The following is a 26,962-nucleotide window of genomic DNA, read 5'->3' on the forward strand; positions in this document are numbered from 1 at the left end:
AAGGAATTGAAGAAAAGTTAACTGAAGTTTAATTTTACCCTCTCAAATTCAAGAATCGAAATCTTCTTCTCAAGATTACAGTGCTTCTTCTTCTGTGTTACTCTGCTCCAAGAGATCTGAATTTCACAGAAAATTAACAAACTTCATCAGTGAGAACCGAACCCCATGAAGAAATCAGGAAAACAAACAAAACCCATTTGATTAAACTTTCAAATTTCCAAGATTAAGGCCTACCCAGAAAAAAGAATTGAGAAAGAGGAACGAAAAATTTACAGAAAGTGGGGGAAAAAACATAGAAGAAATAGGAGTGCTCTGTTTCGGTTTCTACCGCCGCAGAGTCGCCGACTATCTTTCTTGTCACTGTCACTGCGATTTTGACAGTGGGGGTTTCTGTTTTCCTTTTGTTTAGGGTTAGGGGGAGGGGATGAGTGAGAGGAGAACAGACAACTGAGACGAGAAGGAAGTCTTCCGATGCACGAGAGAGAGAGAGAGAGAGAGAGAGGAGGGATCGCTCTTTTGGGTTGGGTTTCATTGTGTAACCGCTTAAATTTCAAATTGCCGTGGATGATGTAGCCGTTAATTTCTCTTTAACCGGTCGATGGTAACGCCGTTATTGATGTGTTAGTTAAACGGTTTTAATGATTTCTTTGGGATTTGGGAGAAAAACAGTTAACGATTTGATTTTTTTTTTTTTTTTTTCAACAAACCATATTATTTTGCTAAAGAGGTGGGAGTGGCTAAGGGTAATTATCATTGATAGCCAAAAATTAATCCTTAATTTCAAAAATGTTAATTTTTATGAAAGCTTTCAAATATATCAAAAAATTCACTTAAATAGATACAAACACCCTTATAATTTAATCTAATTACACCCAAAATCAAAACCCAGGGAGGACGAGAAAACAGTGGAGCCGCACACCAATTGCCAAGCAAACTTCCAAATTCAAAGGTTGTCTTCTCAAAATTACCATGGATACAATTTTATCAAGCGATGTTTTGCCCACATTTATTGAATTGTCTTCAACTTCTTTGTCTCAAAATTCCTATTTATTTGTGTTATCGCCCGAGAGGGTAATACGTGAGCGCGTTCGAGGCGCTAATCAAACAATTTATATGTATTTCCCAATGAGGGGCAAAATGGTAATATTGCATTCTCAGGAATTTGTTGCTTGCTTATCGAGACAATATTGAGTTATCGATATCGCAGGCTGTAGACCGTAATATCAATAACTTATTCGTTGGGTTCGTTAAGTAAGTGGACAAGTAAATCCTTTTATGTTAGCATTTTTAGATACTACACGCTTATTCTCGGAGTACGTGACGTTACGAATGTGTAGGTGAAAATTTTTCTATTTTTAGTTTTAATTTCAGTACAATTATTCTAACTTTATGTTATATATATATATATATATATCTATGTATTTTGACGTAATGTTATTAAACATATATAAATATTTTCGACTTTATGTTTTCATCAAAAGTAGTATATTTTAGTATTGTATTGAAGGAGAACGAAAGTTTGAGTTTGGAGGTATGGAAGAGGAATCATTGCAATCCGATCGTGACAGAATGACATTCTCTTTTATGCAACCGCTCTAGCTTGAATTCTTCTTTATATATATTTCTTTCTATCTTAGAGTATTTTATGTATAGCAACATATTTCAAATTTCGGGGATGAAATTTTTTTAAGGTAGGTAGATCGTGACAACCCGTCCCTACTTCTACGATTTTATTAATTTTAGAAGAGTAAATTGATGAAAATACCCTAGAGGCGAGATTATTGACTTTCATTGACCGTTAGTTCATGACGCGTTTGAGCTATTACTTTACTGTATTCTCGAATTACTTGACGATACAAATGCATAGGCGCAAGCGGAATCAAAATTGGAGCTACGATGAAGATTTTGAGGAACTACGAGTCCGAGAAATACTTTTGTGAAAAATTACCATTTTATATTTTATATATTTTTTGAAATTATTATATTATTCTATTATCTTTTTAATATTTTCTTATTGGATATTTTGAATATTTATTAATTTATATTTGGCTCGTGGGACCCACACATCCCAAAAACTCCCCACTCTCTCCTTACTACGTTTGCTCTCTTCCACCACAAATCGGGGCTCTCTCTCTCCTTTCTATTCTCTCCCGTCTCTCTCACTCTAGCACTCTCATCTCTTTATACAATCACCGGCGCCGAGACCGAAGCACTTTAACCCCCAGACTCCCTCAGTCGCGATCTCTTACTGGCAGAAACCTCTTACTCATTCTTTCTTGCTCTGCCCAGTGACACCATCACTATTTATATTTTCTCCGGTGAGATCTTGAGTTCCGATGATGGTAAGTTCCAAAAACCATCCAAAACGTCTTGGATCATGTTTTAGTATATGTTCCTAGCTTTCTTAAAGGTCTTAATGTGGGTTTTGGTACATAATTGCTACGGGGAAGACATCCCAGATTTTCCCAAGGGCTTCGAGCCATTTGCCGATCAAATCCGACCACGGTCGAGGAAATTAATGGTACATTTCAAATCTTTCAACCCAATTCAACCCAGTTCAAGATCAAAGCTGTGGAAAGTCAACAAGCGCAACAAAATACGTGCCGATTCATCTACTACCAAAACCAAAGATCATCTACCACATTAAATTCCTTGTGGTCCAATTTCATTCAAGATCAAGCCTTGACGGCCTTTGAAGAAATTTCAAACAAAAGTCAAGATCAAGCCTCGACGGCCCTTAAAGACATTTCCAGCCCAATTCAAGATCAAGCCTTGACGGCCCTTGGATCAACATCTACATCAAGAAACTTCAAAACGCATCCCCTACAAGTGACAAACGCATGTATAAGAGACGCCTTGAAGTGGGGGCATTTTTAGACATCGAAATTTCGGTAAAATAAATGTTAACCAATACATTAAAATTATAACCTCCACTCATTTCACCTATATCATTCACTTACTTCACCTATATCATTCACTTATTTCACCTACATCATCCACTTACTTCACCTACAACCTTCACTCACTTCACCAAGAAAATTTGTGGTGGTGATTCATTCTCAAAGCCTATAAATAGGCTTCTCCATCAAGGTATCAAGGTATTTCACTTACTTCACCTATATCATTCACTTACTTCACCTACAACATCCACTTATTTCACCTACATCATCCACTTACTTCACCTACAACATCCACTTACTTCACCTACAACCTTCACTCACTTCACCAAGAACATTTGTGGTGGTGATTCATTCTCAAAGCCTATAAATAGGCTTCTCCATCAAGGTATCAAGGTATCAAGGATCCTACCAATTCACAAATACATTTCTCTACTCCCAAAATGGAAGAGAATACTCCCCACACATCCAAATCCTTGAAGCTTTGAAACTCTAAAGCTCTCAAGCTGGGGGGTTTCTTCTGCTAGAGTTGCACCAAATGTCTGAATTTACTCCTTTTATCTGGAGCTGAACTTGATTCAAGGGTGGTGGAGACACTTTGGGTCCATTGTAGGTGCCAGTAGAAACTAAATGCTTCAAAATAAATGATGATGAATGACCAAGTTTGGAATGCCAAACGCAATCATCGACTCTAACTCCCATGCATGCAAAAAATCCATGGCTTTTATTTGAATTCAAACTCGCATATGGATATAGGCCAATGTTACTCCGGCCTGATAAAAGGATCTTCCCCCGAGCGGATATCCTAAACACGAAAGAAATTTGGGTAAAGTGCAAAGAAGTAGTCATTATCGTAAGAAAATTGATTGATAGAGAGGATATTTTGAGAAGCACTTTGACAATATAAGGTATTAGAAAGGGTATAAGATTTAGTGGGAGAGTGTATGTAGGATGTTCCTATGTGAGATATTTGCAAACCTTGGCAACCATTAACGCCATTGACATTATTTGTGCTTATGTACTCTTGTGCATTGGTGAGTTGACCAGGATCGTTGGTGATGTGAGCATTGACTTTGGAATCCATAAACTAACTTGTTGGAGCAGTGGGTGCTTAACCTGCACGATGAGACTGAGCAGTAAGAGTCGTGAGGTGAGCACTGGGAACATGACTTTTGTAGGAAGTGTTGATGCAATTGTAGCAATCGATCGCATAATACCCATTTCGGCAGCATATTTGACACTTGAGTAGTGGACGGTCAACAAAGGAGGGACCTGCACCAAGAACACCTACAACATTTCCATTAAGGCGAGGAGGACCTACATTGTTACCATTAGGGCGAAGAGCAAAACCACCACGATGAGGGACACCAGCACATCCTCTGCCGCATGCAAAACCAGCAGGTACATGAACCCTGTGGCCTCGGTTGGTAGCCATGGAAGTCATGGCAAGAATAGGAGTATCTCCAGACAAAGTGAAAGTGAGATGTTGAGTTTCAGCACTAAGGAGCAGTGCTTCCAAAGCTGCATAAGAAATAGGGGTTTTTTAGGCTTGTATGGATGCCATGGTATTTTCATACAACGGTCCGACATTATTCATGATCGTAGCAATTAAATCAGCATCAGACATAAGAGAACTAGATAACACTAATTGATTAGCCAAAGTATTAATTTTATCAAAAAAAATCAGCAATGCAAAGATCACCACAACGAAGATTGAGAAGTTAGCCAAAAAGTTGAATAACTCAATTGTGAGAAGAAGGTGCGTATTCTTCCAGCAAAGCTATCCAAGCCTTAGCAGCACTAACACACTTGACAACAACATGCATGATGGGAAGAGAAAGGGAACTGGTGAGCCACGAGAACACCATCTGGTCTTGCTGAATCTAGGGCTTAAGAAAAGGATTGATGTCATCAGTAAGATGACCTTCATCATCCAACAGAAAGGTAGGTGGACACTTGGACATTCCATTAACAAAAGGCATCAAACTTCGACTTCGAAGCAACAGAACAAACTGTGCTCGCCACAAGGGGTAGTTGTGACGATCCAGTTTCAAAGGAAGGAAGGTAGAAACATTGGTGAGATGAGTGGTAGCGGAAGAGGCCATTGTGTTTGAGGAAGAAATGGTGTCGTTAGACTAGGAAGAAGGTTGATACCATATAAGAATTGTGCTCGATAGTTTGAGCGTATTGTATTAATGTTTATATAGTGATTACAGATAAAGAGTTTGAATGAAGAACAAACTCTTCAAAACAAACCAAAGATAATTTACAGATAATACAATTAACAAATAATCTATTTGAATTCAAAATCATTTAACAGCTAAAGGATTGGATTGTTGAGAAGTTTTAGCTAAGCCTTCCTATTAACTGATTCTGTTAAGATCTTCAGGGAGTTTCGTGGCGGGAAGCTTGGATTTCAAACTTAGTTTATCATTCAGTACAATTGTTGATAGCAAAGACATAGGTTGGGAGCTTCAGGCCAGTGGAGTGACACATGATGCAAAAGGTGGAAGTGTGTTTTGTGTGTGCCACTAAACCAAATGCGTGGTTTGGATGGCTACACAAAAGTTTTTTTGTGTCCAAAATCATAACATCTATCTTGTTTGGAACATAACCACCAACACGACTAAATTTTTCATAACAAGGTAAGAGAGGGATATGATCACGAACATGAGATAAATGATAGATGTTCTCAACCAACTCAATCACATGTCACAACTTATGGATTTTTTTTCTTTACATTCATGTCATGTTAATGAATCGTATTTGGCAGACCTCAATTTAACTAAATTAACTAAAGCAATGTGCACTATCAATTTTATTAAAGTTCACAATTCCCTTTCTATAATTTAGATGAATTTATTGTAATTTATATTTTTTATTATTATTTAAATTTACCCTCATATGCCTTAATTGAGAAAAATTGGGCCTAGAAGTCTCAACTTTGTTTTCCACATCATATTTCCCCAAATTGGGCCCTCCTTGTAAATCATTTTGGACCAAATCCAGCCCACAATGTATAATGGAGCAAACCAGGGACCCACATATACGCTCCAGTTGGTTAATTGGTTTACTCTCCACGCCAAACGTCCAGGAAGCGAGGAGCGAGCCTCCCTCCCAATGTTCCCGTTTAAAGTTAAACCCTAGAATTTTCAGGGTTTAAGCTCCCACAGAAAATCTGAGAATTTTCAGTTTTTACACGCCCATGATTTCTCTACCTTGAAAGAAAATCCGACCAAATCTCCAAACTTTTACCATGGTTGCTGCCTCGAAGCTGTCTTCGTGCATAGCAATGGCGGTCGCGGCGGCCTCCATGCCCGCGCTCTCCAACCGCGCCTACGCCGATTCTCCCTTCCGATTCAATCCGTTCTCGTATTCTTCTCCTTCTCCTCCTCCTCCTCCGCCTTCCGCCGTGCCGGCGGACCAGATCCCCAATGCGAAATCGGAACCGCAAGCTGAAGAGCCCAGAGGGTCGGGGTTCGATCCCGAGGCTCTCGAACGAGGTGCCAAAGCTCTCCGCGAAATCAATTCCTCTAAGTTATCCAAGCAGGTCGCTTTTCTGCTCCTGAATTTGATATATATTTTTTTGTTGGTGGTTTTTTTCCGTAGAAAAAGGTTGGTAAATTGTAGAAAAAAAATCAATTTTGTTTTCTTTTTAGTCTTAAGGATCTTTTGCATCTTTAAGGTTGGAAATGAGGACTAAATCGGAATGCTGTAGTCTCAATTTTTCCTTTCCTTTTGTTCCGATACTTTCGTTTTGAATGTTTTTATTATTCGTTTGAATATAAATTGAATAGGACACTGAGTTTTATTTCTACGTGCTTCAATGATTACTATGCCCATGATTTTATTCCCTGCCCCTGTTTAAGCTTAAGTACCGACCTTTGTTATTGTGGGAACCGAATTGGCTTGAAGTTAGGTACCGCTTGCTACGTGAGACGGGACGGAACAGAGTGGGACAAGGCGTTCTGTCCCATGTTTGGTGCGCTAAAAACGGGTGGAACGAGCTGTTCCACATGACGAGTTTTGGGTGAATTTTTGTTCCACCTCACCCCCTGGAACGACTTGTTCCACATTCGTGGAACACAAAATTATAACCTCTCCGTCTCCTTCTTCTTCCTCCTTGTTTCCATCCGAGGGCATCTCCCGTTCCGTTCCGTCCTGTCCCATCCCGTCCCATTCCGTTCCGTCCTGTCCATACCAAACGATACCTTAAAGCAACTAATTGAAATGTGTTTTGTCTTTTATTATGCTGAGGTTTCAATCCAACTGAATTAAAGGTGTTAATTTGGTCAACTGGTCTTGTTTTCCAGGTTTTTAGTCTGATGAGGAGCCAAGAAAAAAGTCGTCTCACTGAGTTGGATGCGGAGAAGGCTCATTTTGAAGCAATACAAGGTCAAAATGATCTTGTAAGTTACAGACATACAATCCATATTAAAACTGCAGTTGGTTGTAAAATGTGGTTTTCGGCAGTCTATTCGTCAAACATTTCAAACAGCTCATCTCAATCGTTTGGCTACAATTTATCTTTTCGATGTACCGCATATTTTTTTTTTATAACTGCCTTGTCGCAATATTTTCTTCTAATAAGGTTTAGGTGGTATTCTCACTGTATAGATTTTCACTGAAAAGGCTTTGCGTATATGAGGAATTTTATTTGAATGTGCAATAACTTCGTTTGATTTTGGTTCATGGTCCTTTTCTTTTTTGTGACATGGGTTAGGTCTTTTTTGTCAATAGTGAAACAGATAATGTTCTAGGTTTGTGCCATTTAGGTTTAGCAAATTGCAAATTTGTTTTGTTCTCTTTTATCTGCCTCAGTGCATTTGAAGTTATACTGTGAAATCTTTTGATGGCAGGAAAGGAGTAAGAACATGGCTGAGGAACAACTAAATATACTGCAACAAGAAGCACAGGCAAAGGCTCAAATGCTTCGTATGGAAGATGAACATGCTAGGAATAGAATGAAGGTGCAAGCAGTCGAATAAATTATGTCTTCTTTTTTTTTTTCTAAAAATTATGCGCCTATTTGATATTCTTCTTGGATCCAATTTCTTGTTTTTAAAAGCAAAAATTTGGATCCGAGAAGGAGACCAAACAACCTCTACACTATATAGGAAAAAGAGCTTGTATGTGCCTCAAATTTTACTTGCAATCTAAATACTGGATTAGTGAAACCATGGTCAAGTCTAGTGTTTTAAAAAATGCGCCTTGAGGTGCGCTCAGGCAGCTTTGGATGCGGGGTGGTGATAACACCTCTGCCCCGCGGGACTAGGCGTAAACTCACATTGACGACATGTTCAAGGCATGCCTAGGCGGCTAAGGCACGCCTGAGGTGTTTGAATGGGCGTTCCCAGGATCCATCAGTGATCTGAAATCCTTGCTTGAAATTTTCTGGGGACCCCTCGAAGTTGGAAGGCTGGGCCTCTCAGGCTCTGCCCACTGGTTTAAAATTGTCACAGTGGAGGCGACGTCTTCGCAAAGAAGAATTTTTTTTAGACTTGTCCCAGAAAGATGTCGTTTTGGCCAAGTCTTTAATTTTTTTTAAATGACTTGGCCAGAAAACGACGTTGTTTTGGCCAAGGCTATTTTTTTTAATAACCCACAGCATACCCCAATTATTTTGGTCCTGTAAGGCATCGCCTCACGCCTCAAGGCTTTCGCCTAGGTGGGTCTATCCATGAATTGCCTCGCCTTCGCCTTCGCCTTCTCCTTTTAAAACATTGGTCAAGTCTAACATTTTATTGTCTTCTTGAGTGCAGATGGATCATGAAAAGCAGAGGCAGAATAATGCTGAAATGCTTAGGATGCAAGAGGAGTCAAATATCCGAAAAGAGAAAGCAAGACTAGCTACTGAGGCACAGAACCAAGAGCAGCAGCGCCAAACTGAAAGAGAGAAACATGAATTAGAACTAAAAAACATAGAAGCGGAGGCCATTGCAAAGGCTAAAGGTCGGGCCCATGAAGAAAAACTGAATGCGGAACTTAACAGGAATATGCTTATAGATCAGATGAATGGTGAAAAAGAAAAATGGCTTGCTGCAATCAATACAACTTTTGGTCACATTGAAGGTATGCAAAACTGAGTAGATGCGTTTAAGTTATAAGAAGAATTATTGATAATCACAGTACATACATGAATAAGCAACTTTTGCATAAGACAGATTCTCCTGGTTTCTTTTCTGTCCAATCAGATTCCTGTTATTAATTTTTGTTTTTTTGTTTTTTGCGTACTGTTCCAGAATGGTGCAATTGTCACTTGCCAAAGTGGTTCCCAATATCCCAATTATTATCCTCTAATAAAAGTGCTGTAAGGAGAAGTTTTGAATTAAAAAAATAAGTAAACCAAGTAGAGTCGACATCCAGTTAATGACCACCTTTGCTGGGTTACTACCCCTGTTCATGTAGGGTTAGGGTTACTGGATTAAGGGTATTTTAAAATGTGGGTGGTTAAGGGGTGAGTAAAATGTTGTCTCTTTTAATTTCTCTGGTGCATGGCAATAGTGCCAATTTTAGCTTGAGGTCAATGGAGCAGAATATTAGTTTGATCTCTTTATTCTGATTTTTGTGAAATGCTGATGATGATATAATTGTTTCTCATCTGCAAACTGCAGGGGGCATTAGAACTTTGCTGACTGATAGGAATAAGTTGGTTATGACCGTTGGAGGTGCTACAGCAGTGGCTGCAGGTGTTTATACAACTAGGTTTGTATGCTCTTCCTTTCGTTTCATTTCACCTATTTCAAGTTTTTTAAACAAGGATTCAGGTTGCAATTCCCTATGCATGCGATATTAATTTATTTCCCTATATATTCTTCTTGGCATATTTCACCTTTATTAGGATGAAAATGAGTTTAATATTGTAGGAACAGAGTGTATAAGTCAATACGCTACTTTTATAACCTCCCCACTTAAACTGAAAAGGGAAAAAAGTGGATAGCCTGGAAAGTGCTACCCTTTTACTTGGTGTACTGAAGACCTAGTCTACACAGAGAAGGAGCCCTTTTCCATGCAATGAAACTCATTTAACCTTGTTAAAGACTAGACTTGATCCCACACCTCTTGTGGTACGCTTCTAACTGAACAGGTGATACCTTCCGGACTTGTTACTGTATTTCTACTTCTGTAGTCTGCGGCTGAAGCTTTGCATGGGGAAATCGACAATATCGTTTTTCCTTTAGTCCCTTTTGAATGATTTGACTATAAGCAGAGTATTCATTACATAGGTTGATAGATAATAAGTTTTAATCTCTCTTAATTATGATGTCAATTTTGTCATAATGCCTTTTGCTTTATTGATCTGATGGGCTTTTAATGGAATTATGGTATTGAGTTCCTCATCCATTTTTAGTGATGATTGTATTGTTTAGTAGTGATGTGCCAACCAATTGCCTTTAACTTTCTTTTTACAGAGAAGGTTCTAGAGTTATATGGGGATATGTCAACCGGCTGCTAGGGCAGCCATCTCTGATTCGAGAATCATCCATTGCAAGATTTCCAGGTTCAGGGATGATTTCACTAGCAAAGAATAAAGTTTTAAATTACAGTACTGGATCTTCGCAAGGCAAGAATGGTCTTTCAAATATCATTCTCCATCCTTCGTTGCGGAGCAGAATAGAGCACCTTGCTCGAGCTACAGAAAACACTAAGGCTCACCAAGCCCCCTTTCGCAACATGATGTTTTATGGCCCCCCTGGCACTGGTAAAACCATGGTTGCAAGAGAAATAGCTCGAAAATCGGTATTACACTGATTCATGCGCGTAATAATTTATTTACCATCGGTGCTCATTTATCTGTCTTACTCAACCTTTTATATGGTCTACCACCTAGCTGGTAGTGCACGTGTGTCTTCGTGACTAGTTGTCATGACCTTTGGTTTTTTGATGGGGAGATCTTTATAGGTCAAATGAATGGAACTTGTTTGAACAATTTGGAGATTCAGTTTGTTATCTGTTAAAATGGGATGTTTATTCACATCAATTTTTGTTTTTGTTTTAGAAGTTGAATTACCTTGATACTAGGATCCAAGGTCCGATTACAAATTACCATATGTTTGTACCCATAAATGTGTTTGTGTGTGTGTGTGTGTGTGTATGAGTTATTCTGGGAAAAAAAACTGTAAATTCTCAATGAGTTTTTTATCCTTTTGAATACAGGGTTTGGATTATGCTATGATGACTGGAGGAGATGTTGCACCCTTGGGTGCACAGGCTGTTACTAAGATTCATCAGATATTTGATTGGGCTAAAAAATCAAACAAAGGTCTACTGCTTTTTATTGACGAGGCAGATGCTTTCCTATGCGAGTAAGTTCAGTTTTTTCTTCAGTGGTTTATGGTTATATTTGTGTTGTACTTATTATTGTTATCAGAGTATCTGTTCATCTAAAACTTTTCTTTGACAAAATTTGGGAGTTAACGTCCATTAGTTTATAATTTTGGAGTCTGCAACCGAGATGTTCATCGTCTCCACTCATATATATGTATATAAGCTCAGCCTCTTGTGAATTGTTTTATCCCTTGGCAGGCGAAACAGTACACACATGAGTGAAGCTCAACGTAGTGCTCTAAATGCATTGCTCTTCCGAACTGGAGATCAGTCAAGAGACGTAGTTCTAGTACTTGCCACAAACAGGCCAGGAGATCTTGACAGCGCTATCACTGACCGGATGGATGAAGTGATTGAGTTCCCAATTCCTGGGGAGGAGGAACGATTCAAACTTTTGAAGCTTTATTTGAACAAATATCTTGGTGATGAAGGCGAAAGCTCCAGATCAGGCATTTTCCTGAAGAAGAAACCGCAAAAGATTGTGATAGAGGATGTGTCTGATGATCTGATTCGAGAGGCTGCACATAAGACAGAAGGGTTCTCTGGCCGTGAGATAGCAAAACTCATGGCCAGCGTCCAAGCAGCCGTGTATGGACGTGAAGACTGTGTACTGGATTCGCAATTGTTGGAGGAAATTGTAGATTACAAAGTTACAGAACACCACCAAAGAATGAAACTAGCCGCTGAAGGTGGTCATCCGGCTTAAGCTATGGCTATGGAATTTTTTACCCCGGCTCAGTTGATAGAGAAGTAGGAATCCTGCATCTATCAAAATCCCATGCGGTAGAGATTTTTGACGTGTGTAACTTATTTTTTGCATTCGCTGTATTGAAATATGTCATTTTAGTCACTAGTCTTTTAATTAGTAGAAGCATGTTTCCCAACAGAGTTAAACAGTACTCACTCTCTCATTTTCCTTCAACTCGATATAATTCATCCCCCAATAAGAAAAAGATAAATAACATTATGTTTGTACGAGGAAATTTAAAAATTTTAAGAAATTTTTAAATGATGGAATTTAAAATTATGAAAACTATTATAAGCCTAATTTACTGAATAATATACAAGAGAGAGAGGGGGCCGGAGGCATAGAGAGTGAGGTGCTACAACAAAAAATTATTTGTTGAAATTTTCTATTATTTGTTTGTTTGGCTAATCCTAAAAGAATGACAAAATTTAAATTCGAAATTTAATGTGTATCTAGAGTTATAAATATATATGTGAGAGGTGACAATTAGGAAATGTACTAGTGGAGGTGGTGGCAGCGGTGACAGCGATGGTGATAATATGTGGTGGTGGTAGTAGTATGGTGGTGGTGGTGGCGGCATTAGTACAGCAGCAACGTTTATGATGGTAAGTGGTGGTGGTGGTGGCAACGGTGATGTTGGTGGAGGTAGCGGCAATTACGGTGATGATGGTGGTTAGAGGTGGCAGTGGTAGCAGTGTTGATGTTGATGATAGGTGGTAATGGCGGCGATGGTGGGTGGTGGTTGCAGTGATAGTAATGATGGTATGTGGTGGTGGCGGCAGCGGCAATGATCATGGTGGGTGGAGGTGGCGATGGCGAGGTGGTGGCTGGTAGCGGCTACATTATGGTGGTGGCTGGTGGCCGCATTGGTGGCGAAGGTGATGATTGTATGTGGTGACGGTTGTGGCGATGATGATTGTGAGTGGCGGTGACGGCATGAATGATGATTGTCGGTGGTGGAGATGGCGGTAGTGATGATAGGAAGTAACAATTATGGCTGGTGGTGGTGGGAGTGACAATGATGGCTACTCATGGTTGAGTTTTTTGTTTTTTAAACTTACTCATAGAAATTCAGAAATGATAACTATTTACATGGAAGTTAAACTTAGAAATTGGAGTTCCCGAATTCTAAGTTTTTTGTCCACGTGGAAATTATAAAATTTTATGAATTTAAACAAGGACATTGATGCATGTTAATTTATAAATTCTAACTTTTGTCCAAATTTCAAGTTTATTCTTCTCGTCCAAAGATAAAAGAATGGGTATACTATCATACTAAAAGGTTGGAGGCCTGCGTTTGATATGGAATTTTCCATGTCTTTAAGTGGGGGAAGTGAAATGCAAAATTTATTTTCCATGTTTGGTAACATTAGGAAAGTAAGTAGGAAACATAACCTTTTTGTAGGATAAATGGGCATTTTCAATTTTCATTGGGAACATGTTTTTCATAAAAGATACCAATTAATGTTTTCATTGTAACTTAACATTCATACTTTATTGCCACTCAGTACTACGGTCTGATGATATTCTTTTTCACTTGAAAATAAGAGGTCTTGGGTTCAAATCTCGTAGATGGCGAATTCGATACCAAATTAGGCTTCCCATTGTGTGGCTTAGCCGAACTTCCTCTTATCTTAGTGTAAAAATATCAATGTACTAAAAAAAAAACATTCATACTTTATTTATCTAGTTTTTTTTTTGTCAAATATCATTCATACTTTATTGGGAATGCTATTTGTATAAGAAAAAGTGACGGAAAAATTAGTGTTCGGTCTCTAGTTACTAATATTCATTGACTGTGACTTTAATTTTTTTTTTATTTTTTTATTTTTTTATTTTTTTTGACAAATGTTATCTACACAAAAAGGGAGGGGGTAGACTTAGTCTCACAATAGACTAGCAATAATGTTGTTCAAATTCGCCTTTAGTGAGAATCGAACCTTAAGTCCTCTCACTTAATTACAAGTGACTACTGAGAATTTATTAGTTTTTAGATTTTGATGAAGTCCTTAGCATTAATATTGTCAGTTACATAATTTTTTAAAATAAAAATTACTAATTGATTTATGGTTTTAATACTCACACATTTATTAAACTCCTAACTAATTTTCAATTCAAAACATTTTCAAAATAAAAAATTAAAATTAAAATAAGCTTGTACTCATTAATTTTTTTTTATAAAAAGATTTCAAAATTTTAATCTTAAATGTACCAATTCATATAATTTTTCATTTTTTAATTCTTAAATGTATCATTCTTAAATATACCACTTTAATATATGTAAAATGCACCATTTAAAAAAAAAAAAAAACAAAATCCACGTTTTATTTTTTTTTATTTTTATATATATGTATAAAATCCATTCAATTTTTTTCTAATCCATATCTAGTCTTATATGGGTACATTCTTTTTCATTGATTCGAGAATGTATCCATATCAAATTTAATGGAAGAAATTTGCTAATATTATTAAGCTTAATATCTATTATATTTTCCTGTGTGTGGTTTTGAAGAATGTACCCATGTTTATATATATATATATATATATATATATATGACAATATATTGAATAGTATAATTTATCTTTTAATATTATTCAATCAATCATGAGTTTTATTTCAAATATCATTAATATAAACAGCTACAGTATCATTTTTTAATTTAAAAAAATATATAATAACCTACATAGAAATACATTATTTAAATTACCTATTAATAGAACCATATTTGTCAACCAGAATAGGGCGAAAATATTATTTAGTCTTCTATAACAAAAAGAAAATAATGGGTAATAATGTAATTTCACAAAACCAAATTTTGCTGTTTTTTTATTGAAGACTCATATGTATGTGATTTTAGCATATATCTAATATCAAAAAATAAAAAATAAATAAAAAACGTTTTCACACACAAAGTGTGTAGACATATACTAATTACATTAATGTTAGTATTTCGATAAAAAATTGAAAATCAACAAGGTTATGATCAAAGAACATTGATAGTTAGGAATCGCACCAAAGTCTCCCAAAAGTGAAACAGTAGTTGACACTCTAATATATAAGTGGGTCACATATATCATGGTAGGGTCTATTTGTGCCATTTAAATAGTATGTGTTCACTACCGCTATGACATCATGGATTCATGTTCACTGCCGCTATGACATCATGTGTTCAATGATACAACATCATGGATATTTTATCATTAACCACGGAACATCATGGTAACTTACCTTGTATTCATACCATGCAAATTACTCTCCTCAAAAACGCCTATATGTTCTGACAATGTGATAGTTTCTTATTGAGTGATTACACAAACTTTACCACATGGCGCCCCCAAGAACAGTGGCTAAGCCAAGAATTTACAGCAATAGGGTCAAAAAATAGCTTTCAAAAATTGATCATACTTTCATTTAAAAATAGATTTCAAACTCAAATCCCAAATCCCACATAAACCTATAGCTCTCACTCAAACAAAGAACAAGTAGATACGAAAATATATAACAAATTTCTCTAGCACTAATATGAGTGATTGCTCAAAGGAGAGCAAAAAATGAAGCAATCCACTGCTGCCTTCTCTAAATAGTGCCCCATGTTTTTTTCTAACTCTCTGTGTCTGTTTCTCTCTCAAAATGGTAGACCCGACCGCACTCTTTTTCAAATGGAAGAGTCGAATGCTCTCCCTGGTGTGCCTCTCATCTCTCTCTTCTGCTCACAAATTGGAGTTGTCGACAGACAACTTTTCTCTCTTTTGCTGCTGCTCAAAACCAAAAGGCATTACATTACAAATGCCTTAATATATATTGGATGCTGCCAAAACAAAAGGCTCTGCCTTCTCTCCCATTATAAAACCAAAGTCATCAACCTTTTTTTTTTTTTTTTTATTCTTCAAAAAACCAACGCAATGCCTCTTCCCATTTTTTCTCTTCTTTGCACCAAAATAAAAATAGTGACCCAACAAACTTATTGGGTCAATGAATCCCATTGCACCCACCTTGGCTCCGCTAGCACCCAAGAATAAATTTTTTCACGTATATACAAGTCGATACTTCGCGTGTATACAAATCAATACAAGTGGAGACAGGATATACCTTTCCACGTCCACCATTTGTGTTCCATTTTCCAAACCAATTGAAGTAAGACTCGCGGACAACGAAGTCGTCAATTCTCTTATCTATAAAAAAAAGGGTCATTCACAAATGTGACACTCTCATATTTTCTTGTCACAAATACTGAAAATCCTGTCACTTTTGACCCTTTAAGCCCTTGGTCTTTTGTATTCACAGCTGCTTTTGCGGCCATCCTCTTCTCAGACTGCAAATTAAGACAATGCGAGAAGGATGCGGCGACGCGCAGCGTATGGTAAAACCAACAGGTGAGGGAAGGCAGCAAATTCCATACGTTGGCGCCCTTTTCTATCGGTATGAATATCTGCCAGTATGACCCGATTATACTATATTCAGACAGACATTTCATCTAACATTTCTTGGCGCCAAAAATAAAACTGTGTCCCGAGACAGAAAGAGGGCAACAGAAACTGAAAGATGAGGAAGAGAGCGGCGTTGCTGCTGGTGCTATGGCTGGCTATGTCGATGGGGTCTTGGGGCCAAAATAAACTGAAGGGGTAAATTTCGTATATTTTTTAGAAAACTTCTTCCTTTGTTGAATCACCTGCTCCTTTAATTTCTTGAAGCATTAATCCATCATGCATTTGCGTTTATGGAAATATTGTTCGGTAACGAAGAATACCAATCTACAGAGTTTGGTACATTGTCAAATTTTTGGTCTATGCTGTGTTGATGTGGAATGAATCGGTTGCTTTTGTACTATAATTTTTACCTATTGGAAGTGAAGCTTAGATTTTTAGATATATTGAATCAAAAGTAGCCCGCATTTTTTATGTGAAATGTACTAAGTATTGTAGATTGGTACGTAAGGAACCACTTTTGTTTGTTCATAGGAAATCTTATATGAAAACAACGAATACCAATATATAGAATCCGGTGCAATGTTGATGTTAATTATGTCAATTCCGTGTTTGTGTGGTAGCATCAACCAAATATGGACAATGTACTAGTATTGTAGTTTGGTACACGTTGCGTATTTATTTGTGTATTTTTGTGCCCTCTATGCGTTTGATTTCTTTCGTTGTTTATACTTACTTAGTAGTGTTACACATCCTACGGCACTAATAGTCTAATAGTTGAAGATCTGCTATTTTTAACCACTTATCTTTGCCTTCCAATTCACTATATCTTAAAATTTATAGCTTATGAAAATATTGGTTGTTTTATTTTGTTCTTTTATATGTTGTGTTCGAGTATATATGTGTGTTTGCAAATGTGAATAATTGTATGATTATTTCCGTCGTGCGAGGTTCTCTTTAGGGGACTTGGACTCAAAGGTGGGGGTGCAGCCTCTAAGCCTACGGAAAGAGCAAAAAAAGTAGCCTTAGTTCAAAAGTTTATGGACGGGGCTTTATACTCTCTCGCAAAACATCAAACAGCCAAAGCTGAAGAGTTGATGAAAGGAGCTATGGAGTACCTTTATAATGGTAACACAATTAAAGATAAAGCACCCAAACTTGAAGAGTTCATGAAAGAAGCTATCAAGTTCCTTGAACAAGATATGATTGAAAAATCTGAAGAGATGATCAAAGGAGCTACGGTGTATCTTGAAAGCGATGACGAAGCCAAAGATGAAAAGAGCGGGAAAAGAGTGAAGTATCTTGAAAATGATAAAGTAGCAGCAGGAGTAAATAAAGTACGCCTGGTTGATGACTTTCTAAAAGAAGCTTTGCAATATCTTGATGCAGAACAAGAAGTCAAAGCTAAAGAGATCATTCAAGGAATTCGACTGTATGTTTCTCAATGTGACGAAATAGAAGATAAAGCAGCCTCAGTTGAGGAGATGATCCAAGCAGCTTTGACATTTATTGAACAAGACAATTTAGACGAAGCTGAAGATGTGATCTATGGAGCAATGACGTATCTTGACAACGACGATGATGTGAAACAATTATCGAAAGCGGGTCATGCCCAAGGAGTGAAGTATCTTGAACAAGTTAAAGCAGAAAGAGGAATAGAAAAAGCAATTTTTGTTGATGAGGTTTTGAAGGGAGCTCTGAGTTATATTGACAAGAAACAAGTATTGCAAGCCAAAGAGATTGTTCAAGCAACCGTAAAGTACGTTGCTCAAGATGACACAATGAAAGACAAAGCGGCCACATCTATGGAGATGATGGATGGAGCTTTGACATTTCTTCAACAAGACCAAATGAACAAAGCTAAAGAGATGATCCAAGGTGCTATGGCATATCTTGAAGGCGATGAAGATGTCAAAGAAGCAGATAAGCTACTCAGAGGCATGGATGTCAAAGAGCAAGATAAGTTAGTCAAGGACGTGAAAGATAAGGCTAAAGCGAAAACGAAAAGAGTGAAGTATCTTGAAAATAATAAAGTAGCAGCAGGAGTAAATAAAGGGCGCTTGGTTGATGACTTTCTGGAAGAAGCTTTGACGTATCTTGATTCAGATCAAGCAGCCAAAGCTAAAGAGATTATTCAAGGAATTTGACTGTATGTTTCTCAGTGTGACGAAATAAAAGATAAGGCAGCCGCAGTTGAGGAGATGATCCAAGGAGCTTTGACATTTATTGAACAAGACAGTTTAGACGAAGCTGAAGAGGTGATCCATGGAGCAATGACATATCTTGACAACGATGATGATGTGAAACAATTATCGAAAGCGGATCAAGCCAAAGGAGTAAAGTATCTTGAACAAGATAAAGCAGAAAGAGGTATAGAAAAAGCACTTTTTGTTGATGAGGTTTTGAAAGGAGCTCTGAGTTATATTGACAAGAAACAAGTAGAGCAAGCTAAAGAGATTGTTCAAGCAATCGTAATGTACGTTGCTCAAGATGACACAATGAAAGACAAAGCGGCCACATCTATGGACATGATGGATGGAGCTTTGACGTTTCTTCAACAAGACCAAATGGATAAAGCTAAAGAGATGATCCAAGGTGCTATGACATATCTTAAAGGCGATGAAGATGTCAAAGAAGCAGATAAGCTACTCAGAGGCATGGATGTCAAAGAACAAGATAAGCTAGTCAAGGACGTGAAAGAAAAGGCAGAAGCGAAAGCGAAAAGAGTCAAATTTCTTGAAACTGAGCTATAACAGCAGTAGTTAGATTTACTTTAGCATTTTCCCTGTTTTTGTCTTTCTTGGATATTAAGTTTTGTGCGATGTGAATGAAGTGTTCTAGTTAATTTGTTTTGGGCTAATAGCATTTTATTCCATCCATAATTAGTATACATTTCAAAATAGGTCATGTTTAAGAGTTTTTGAAGTCATTTTATTTAGGGAAATACCTAAAAATAGGACAATTTTTCAATCTTGGGACAGAAATAGGACATTTCGAATGTGCACACGCCATGCACAACAATCGGACAGAAATGTGATTCATGGTGCTCGACTTGTACGACGATGCTTGCAATGATTCACGTTTGCAGCTTTTTGTCTCGTGGCCTCCTCCTTTACGCGATGCATAAGATTCAAAAGGGTGTTGGCTTGTAGTTGTAATTAGATATTATTTTCTAGGGCAATTGGGTCTATTTAAGTGTCTTTTTGGTCGCCACTCAGTACTATGGTCTGGTAAGATTCTTCTTCACCTAAAAGTAATAGGTTTTAGGTTCGAATCTCGTGAATGGCGAATTCGATACCAAATTAGGCTGTCTATTGTGTGGCTTAACTGAACTCTCAAATATCAATATACTAAAAAAAAAGTGTCTTTTTAGCCACATTTGAAATTTTTTTATAAAAGTTGACATTTATAAATACATGCGTTACATTTTGCCTATAAATGGTAGAGCACATCACTTGCTAACCTAAAATCGTAATATCAGTGTCATCTCTAACTACTCAAAACTTTTGAGACCTATCCAACTCAAACTAATGATTTTTAGGTCTCAGTTTGAGACCCCACAAATTTATATTGTTTAGAAGTTAGTTGGTAGACTGGATTGAAGAGTTGTGTAATTTTACTGTTTAGAAGGTACCAAACTAGGAAGGGCTCTTTGCATTTTTATCTGAGTCCTTAATTAATTTTACTGTTTAGAAGGTAGGAAATTAGGAAGGGCTCTTTGCATTTTTATCTCAATCCTTAATTTGTATTTGGATGACTCTGAATAAAGATAAAGGCGGCTAGTACTATGCCAAGACCCGCAAAGACTAATGATCAATGAAAATGATAATACGGACAAAACGAAATGTCATGAGCATGAGTAGAGTCTACAAAATTTGGAATCGTAGACCACCAGTAATAAGCATAACTATTTGTCCAAATGAAGCTAAAACATCTGCAACCTGAATTGCTTCTCTATAAATATGTGTACACAATCGCATTTGATGAAGTAGCCAAAGACAATTCTTCCAATCCACCATAAAAAACCACAAGACCGCATTAAGAGTCTTAAAAGGATAGTGAATAAAAAAATGGAGTCTGCTTCAACTGATAAATGTTTCAAATCTCTGACCCAAGCTATAAGCACAACCTCAATGGAAGCAAGAATTTATGAAACAACTGAGCTTGCAAATTTTGCATTTGATTCAAAAGTACCAAGTGCCCCACCTACGATAAGCGAAAAATTACCCCAAAACATAGCACGTTCGTTTGGCACAATACACAATCAATGTTAACCTTGAGCCACCAACCATTAACAACTTCCAAATGACTGGAATAAAGGATGGAGCTACAATAGAAAACGGCGAGCTATCCAATAAAAAGAGTTGAGACTGAGCCATTGGCATAAAGGATGACCTCCAATAGAAAGGGTTGAAACCTAGCCACATCGATGAGCTTTTATAAGGGGAAAAACGAACCAATCCTCTATGCGAAAAGCGAGCACACATGAAGATAGCCACTAGAGTGGAAGAAGTGACTAATTTTTCATAAATGATAACCTCCAATAGAAAGAGTGACTACTTATATAGTTAAACTTAGTGTATATATATACACACACACATACATACACGCACACACTTGTATTGGGAACCATAAATGCAAAATAGAAGGATTTATACATTAGAAAGTAGTACAATTGATTGAATACATTAAATAAAATATGTATTCAGAGTTATTTTACAAGAAAATTATCTTTGAATTCTTAATATTAAAAAAAAAAAAAATTAAAAAGGAACTGTATAGCCACCTAACGACTTCACTGATTTTCTAAACATGTAAACCTTAATTGTGGCAAGTAGCCTGCGCCTAGCGCCTAGGCCCTGCTTAGGCAGCCGCCTAGACCACTTTTTCGAATAGTGCTCCAACCTGACTTAGGGTTGAACATCATACATCGTGTTTTCAAATGTACAAATCTTGCATTTTAGGCCTTCAACCGATCGATAAGCCGGGTCTCAATCTAACCATAACCACCAATACAAGCCATCCTCAGATTCCATCTCTATTGAAATTGTAGCAATCAATTAGGTGCTACACTTTAGTGACATTTCTATTTACTTGTAAATGAGAGAATTCAAATTTATAATTATGCTGAGTTTGATACTTAGTAACTATGTGACATCCCACATCGCCCAGGGGAGTGATCCTTATATGTATATTCTCATCTCTACCTAGCACGAGGCCTTTTGGGAGTTCACAGGCTTCGGGTTCCATTAGAACTCTGAAGTTAAGCGAGTAGCGTGCGAGAGCATTCCTAGGATGGGTGACCCACTGGGAAGTTCTCGTGTGAGTTCCCAGAAACAAAACCGTGAGGGTGTGCTGGGGGGCCAAAGCAGACAATATCGTGTTACAGTGGAGTCGGGCCGGGAAGTGGTCCCGCCCGGGCGTGGATGTGACAATCTGGTATCAGAGCCTAACCTTGGCCGCGTGTGTGCCGATGAGGACGTCGAGCACCTAAGGGGGGTGGATTGTGACATCCCGCATCGCTTAGGGGAGTGATCCTTAAATGTATATTCCCATATCTACCTAGCACGAGGCTTTTTGGGAGCTCACTAGCTTCGGGTTCCATCGGAACTCCAAAGTTAAGCGAGTAGCGCGCGAGAGCATTCCCAGGATGGGTGACCTACTGGGAAGTTCTCGTGTGAGTTCCCAGAAACAAAACCGTGAGGGTGTGCTGGGGGCCCAAAGCGGACAATATCGTGCTATGGTGGAGTCAGGCTGGGAAGTGGTCCCGCCCGGGCCAGGATGTGACAATTTGGTATCAGAGCACAAAAGACCTAGTGCAGTCCAGAGGAACAAACACTAACGAAACACACCCAAAGGTGGTCATACACTGGTGATAATCTGTTAGATATGCTGAGAATTCCTCGTGAGCCACCAAAAGAGCAATCCAAACTAGAACCTGGAGGGGCGCAAAACAGAAAGTGTGAGTGGGCAAAAACAAAGGTTTTCAAAATCATTTCATTATCAAAGTTCTAACCCCTCGCCGTAAAACCCGTATAGTTTCCCAGAAAAATAGAATATATACACATATAGGAAACATGCTCAAAAATATGCCATGCTGAATATCTTCCCATCTTTACCTATCACGAGGCCTTTTGGGAGCTCACTGGCTTCGGGTTTCATCGGAACTCCGAAGTTAAGCGAGTAACGCATGAGAGCATTCCTAGGATGGGTGACCCACTGGGAAGTTCTCGTGTGAGTTCCCAGAAACAAAACCGTGAGGGTGTGCTGGGGACCCAAAGCGGACAATATCGTGCTACGGTGGAGTCGGGCTGAGAAATGGTCCCGCCTGGGCAGGGATGTGACAAACTAGCTGGTTGTTTTGCTTAACCAAATTCCTGTCTCTATAATAAAATAGGGGTTTTTGAATTTTAATCCTTGAAAAAAATTAAAATTCAATAAAAACCTTGTGTTAGATTGGATATTGATTTTAGTCCTCTAATGTGTACTTAATTCAAATTCAAATTCATATTATATTTTTGTTTACTATTTAATAGATATTACCTTAAAATTAAAATTTATTATTATACACATTTTAATTCATTAATTTTATTTTACTTCCTCTAATTATTGTACCTAAACGTCGGTATTATAATATATTTTAATAAATTAGTGTACCGAAATGTCCATAACTAAATATATTATAGGGAATTAGTGGCACATAAGAAAATATGCAAAAAACATAAGTGTACCAAAAAATTTTGTATCTAAATATATGATACTAAACTAGTATACCGAAATGTTGGTACCTAAATATATTATAATAAACAGTGTACTGAAATGATCATACCTAAACATATTATACTAACCTAGTGTACCGAAATGTTCGTACTTAAATATATTGTAATGAATTTGTGGCACATAAGAAAATTTGCAAAAATATAAGTGTACCAAAAAATCTATACGAAAATATTTTCTTACAAAAGATATTTACCATAATGAGAATTAAAATTTATAATATTTTCATACAATTTGTTATAGCCTATTTTATCTGGCAAGGGGAAGGGGGCCGGCGGCAAGGAGAAGAGAGATTTGAGAGAGATGTATTTGTAGAATTGTAGGGGAATGTGTGTGTTATCCCTCATACATAGTGCCTTTATTTATAGTAGAAAAGGAGAGAAGAAATTCCTTCATCCCCAAGGAATACAAGTTGTAATAAGAAAGGATAACTAGAATCAAATCTAATCTAGGATTTACACAATCACGCTTAAACTAGGAAAGTTTACAACACTCCCCTTTGAGTGTGTAAATACTCAAGGTAGATTTAGCATCATGCAGAAGTTGAGGAAGTCGACTTGTTGGCACTGATTCTTAAGGAACAATGCTTATTCTCAATAAGGTAGGAACTTGCATAAGTAAGTGAGTCTCACTAAAAAAACCCTACGGCTATAGCAAAAACCCAAGGAGGGACAAAATCCATAGTCTAAGGAAAAATGTGTAGAAATGCAAAGCCAAAAGAAACGTCTACGAGACGTCATCAAGGATATGAACAGCCCAAGGTGGGTGCCTCATTAAAGCCTAGTTAGGTAGCAAAAATCCAGTGAGAAAAATGATCCTAATCGTAGGGAAAAAGAGTATATTAAGATCAAGCAAGTATCTTCAAGATACTCCCCCTGAGTCTGACACAATTCCAAAGAGAAATAACATTGTTACAACTTAGAAAGTTTACGTATACCAATTCCATGAACAAGCTTCTGAAACGTTTTCTTTGGCAGTGATTTGGTGAAGAGGTTGGCCAGATTGTCTTGTGAACGGATTTGCGTGACTTCAATCTTCTGATGCTCTTGTTGTTGATGTGAAAAGAAGAACTTTGACGCAATATGCTTGGTGTTGTCTCATTTGATCTAACCCTTCTTGAGTTGTTCGATGCATGCTGCGTTGTCTTCAAAGATCGTCGTCAGGACATCAACGGTGAGGTAAAGATCGCAAGAGCTTCGAATATGGCCCACAACTGCTCTCAACCAAAAGCATTCCCGAGTTGCTTCATGTAAGGCGAGAATTTCAGCATAGTTAGATGAAGTGGCAACTAAGGTCAATTTAGTTGACCTCCAGGAGATTGAGGTGCCTCCAACGGTAAAGACATAACCTATTTGAAGACGTGCCTTGTGCGGATCAGATAAGTATCCTATGTCGGCATAACCAACAAGGCAAGAATTGACTCGAGAAGAAGGGGGTGCGGCATCACTTGAGGATCCATAGGGATAGAACAAACCCAAATCCATAGTACCCTTAAGGTAACGAAAGATGTCTTTCATGCCAGTCTAATGTCTGCCTGTAGGTGCATTATTGTATCTTGTCAAAAGATTAACAACGAAGGAGATGTCAGGTCTAGTGCATTGAGCTAAGTACAATAAAGTGCCAATCACACTTAGATAAAGAACTTCATGCTCCAAAATATTTTCATCATCCTCCTTAAGACGGAAGGGATCTCGTTTTGTATCTAGTGATCGAGCGACCATAATAGTACTTGAAGGCTTTGCTTTATCCTCATTAAAGATGCGCAACACCTTCTAGGTGTAGTTCGATTGATGCACTAGGATTTCATCCGAACAGTGCTCTATCTCGAGACCAAGACAGTATCGAGTCTTACCTAGATCTTTCATCTCAAATTTCGACTTCAGGTGCGTGGCAATTCTCGTGAGCTCTTTAGGAGTTTTGATAAGATTCATGTCATCTACATATATTGCAACAATCGCAAATCCGAAATGTGACTTCTTAATGAACACATAAGGCCATAGTTCATTGTTCACATATCTTTGACTAGTCAAATACTCACTCAGACAGTTATACCACATTCTTCCAGATTGTTTCAAACCGTAAAGTAAACGCCTCAACCGAATTGAGAGCGTGTTCCGGGATTTGGAAATATTTGAATTAGTCAATGTAAGTCCTTCGGGAACTTTCATATAAATTTTCGTATTAAGATCTCTATATAGATATGTAGTTACTACGTCCATCAGCTACATACTCAATTTTTTGGAGACTACCAAACTGATAGGTAGCGAAAAGTAATCACATCAATAACGAGTGAATAAGTTTCATCATGGTCAATCCCGAGGTGTTGTGAGAAGCCTTGTGCAACAAGACAAGCTTTGTAATGCACAATCTCGTTCTTCTCATTATGCTTCTGAACGAAAACCCACTTGTAGCCAACGAGCTTCACATGTGGAGGAGTAGGAACTACAAGTCCAAACACCTTATGTTTCGCAAGCGAATCGAGTTCGACTTGCATTGCTTGTTTCCAGTTTGACCATTCAGTTCTACGTCGACATTCATCAATGGAACGTGGTTCAATGTCATCGCTCAACATGATCTCAATAATTATTGCATATGCTAATGCATAGTCAACAATCATTTCATTTATACGCCACACATCATCTAAGTTATCATAATATACCGAAATCTCACGATTTTCGGGAGGAGGATTTGTCTCTTCAAGGACGCTTCCATAATCTAGAATTTCCTCATGAGTTAGATAAAATGAGTAAACAATAGTCGGATTCACGGTAGGCTCTTTGGGACCTTGTGTTATGGGTTTCCTCTTCCATGTGTATGAATCCTTTGAACCAAGAGGTCTGCCACACTTTTGTGTAGGGGCAGATGATTGGCTAGCCGTTAATGTACGTGGATCACCAAGATTGGTGCCCCGGGCCTCTAGGAGGGAAGTCTGTCGTACATTTGGTACATCCATCTTTGTAGGCGTATTCGCAGCTGGAATATATGATCTTGTACTCGCGTTAGATCGGTGAAAGTATCTGGCATGCTCTAAGCTATACTCTGGAGATCTAATATGCGCTGCACTTTAGTTTCAAACTGAACAATGCAGGGATCTAAATGAGACAAGGTGAGGGTCGTCCACGATAATTCACGTCGTTCTTCAGGAACGTTAACGTTCTTATCTCCCCTTAACGACGGGAAGACTGTCTCATAGAAGTGACAATCCACGAAACGAGCGGTAAACAATCACCTTTCAAAGGTTCTAAGTAACAAATAATAGAAGGAGAATCATATCTAACATATATTCCTATCCTTTGCTAAGGCCCCATTTTTGTATGTAAGGGCGGTAAAATTAGCACATAAACCACACAACCAAAAACGCACAGAAGCAATATGTCGGGTTCATATCCGGTAACCAACTGAAGGGCACTAAATGGTTGTGTCGCAACAAGCCTCAGGTGGACCAACTTTGATGTGTGCAATATTGCATGGCCCCAAGTAGCAATCGGGAGCTTGGTACGTATGACCAACGATCGAGCAATCATTTGTAACCGCTTAATGAAAGCCTCTGCCAGGCCGTTCTAGGTGTGAACATGGGGTACGAGATGTTCAACTTCAACCTCAACCAACATGCAATAGTCATCAAAAATTTTAGATGTGAATTCTCCAGCATTATCTAATCGAATAGATTCAATTGAATAATCAGGGTGGTGAGCCCTGAGATTGATAACCTGAGCCAACAATTTGAAGAATACAGTGTTCCTTGTAGGGGTGCAACTCGGGCAGATTGGGCGGGTTAGAAAGTCAA

At 38.0% G+C, this 26,962-nt stretch overlaps 2 protein-coding genes across 2 annotated transcripts; both read left to right on the forward strand.

The window, feature by feature from the left end:
* Nucleotides 1-5,991: 5,991 nt before the first annotated feature.
* LOC137744788 (uncharacterized) lies at nt 5,992-12,195 on the forward strand. The gene is made up of 8 exons (XM_068484589.1): nt 5,992-6,447; nt 7,211-7,306; nt 7,757-7,867; nt 8,660-8,969; nt 9,512-9,602; nt 10,310-10,637; nt 11,055-11,203; nt 11,424-12,195. The coding sequence occupies exons 1-8, from the start codon at nt 6,154-6,156 to the stop codon at nt 11,929-11,931; spliced, it is 1,887 nt and encodes a 628-aa protein (XP_068340690.1). The 5' UTR covers nt 5,992-6,153; the 3' UTR covers nt 11,932-12,195.
* A 5,312-nt stretch (nt 12,196-17,507) lies between these two features.
* LOC137713760 (uncharacterized) lies at nt 17,508-19,151 on the forward strand. Its single transcript, XM_068453144.1, has 2 exons — nt 17,508-18,443; nt 18,561-19,151. Exons 1-2 carry the CDS (start codon nt 17,508-17,510, stop codon nt 19,149-19,151), a joined length of 1,527 nt encoding a protein of 508 aa, XP_068309245.1.
* The last annotated feature ends 7,811 nt before the right edge of the window (nt 19,152-26,962 follow it).

This window comes from Pyrus communis, chromosome 1, assembly GCF_963583255.1.
Source record: "Pyrus communis chromosome 1, drPyrComm1.1, whole genome shotgun sequence".
Classification (NCBI taxonomy): domain Eukaryota; kingdom Viridiplantae; phylum Streptophyta; class Magnoliopsida; order Rosales; family Rosaceae; genus Pyrus; species Pyrus communis.

Coding starts and splice junctions, on each gene's coding strand:
- LOC137744788 (XM_068484589.1), top strand. CDS start 6,154: ATGGTTGCTGCCTCGAAGCTGTCTTCGTGCATAGCAATGGCGGTCGCG. Junction 8,970..9,511: donor AACTTTTGGTCACATTGAAG/GTATGCAAAACT, acceptor TGCAAACTGCAG/GGGGCATTAGAACTTTGCTG. Junction 10,638..11,054: donor GAGAAATAGCTCGAAAATCG/GTATTACACTGA, acceptor TTTTGAATACAG/GGTTTGGATTATGCTATGAT.
- LOC137713760 (XM_068453144.1), top strand. CDS start 17,508: ATGGAGTACCTTTATAATGGTAACACAATTAAAGATAAAGCACCCAAA. Junction 18,444..18,560: donor ATAATAAAGTAGCAGCAGGA/GTAAATAAAGGG, acceptor TATGTTTCTCAG/TGTGACGAAATAAAAGATAA.